This window comes from Terrapene carolina, unplaced genomic scaffold (genome assembly GCF_002925995.2).
Source record: "Terrapene carolina triunguis isolate 2854851 unplaced genomic scaffold, T_m_triunguis-2.0 Scaffold131, whole genome shotgun sequence".
NCBI classification, from domain to species: Eukaryota; Metazoa; Chordata; order Testudines; family Emydidae; genus Terrapene; species Terrapene triunguis.
In genome coordinates this window covers 3643778-3644272 of record NW_020664482.1, presented here as the reverse complement: position 1 = coordinate 3644272, position 495 = coordinate 3643778, and the positions used below count along the sequence as shown (strand labels likewise).

Sequence of the window (495 nt, the reverse complement as noted above, 5' to 3'; positions counted from 1 at the left end):
CCCCCGGGGGCTGACTCCGGAGTCACGCCGCGGGCTGACTCCTCTCCCGGGAGCCGGGCCAGGTAGGGAGCAGCCTTCCCCAGGCAGTGGGAGGGGACAGCCCGGGGCCGGCTCCGGCTCCGCCCTGCCAGGCGGGCGATCCCGGCTCCTGATTTTCCTGGGGGCCGGTCCCGGCCCTGCGCGCCCTCCCCTCTCCCCGCCCGCCCGGCCCCAACTTCGCCCAGCCCGCAGCGCCGCCGCCCGCCGGGCCGCTCAGAGAGCCAGCGAGCGCCGGGCCCGGAGCGCGCCCCGCTGCCGCCGCCGCTCGCCTCTCGCCCCCGGGCCGGCCCCCGCGCCACCATGCCCCGGCGGAGCGCCTGCCTGGCCCCGCTCCTGTGCGCCGTAGCCGCCTGCAGCCTCCCGCTGCTGCTACTGGCGGCCGAGCTCAAGTCCAAAAACTGCTCCGAAGTCAGGCGGCTCTACGCCGCCAAGGGCTTCAGCCAGGGCGATGCGCCC

General features: G+C 78.4%; 1 protein-coding gene across 1 annotated transcript in view; it reads left to right on the top strand.

Annotated features, from left to right (window-relative positions):
* The first annotated feature begins 284 nt into the window (after positions 1–284).
* GPC4 (glypican 4) overlaps positions 285–495 on the top strand; it is a 107232-nt gene continuing 107021 nt past the window's right edge. Inside the window, exon 1 of the mRNA XM_026653103.2 lies at positions 285–494. Within this exon, the coding sequence (XP_026508888.1) occupies positions 340–494 (155 nt within the window). The 5' untranslated portion in view covers positions 285–339. The remainder of the gene's footprint in view (position 495) is intronic.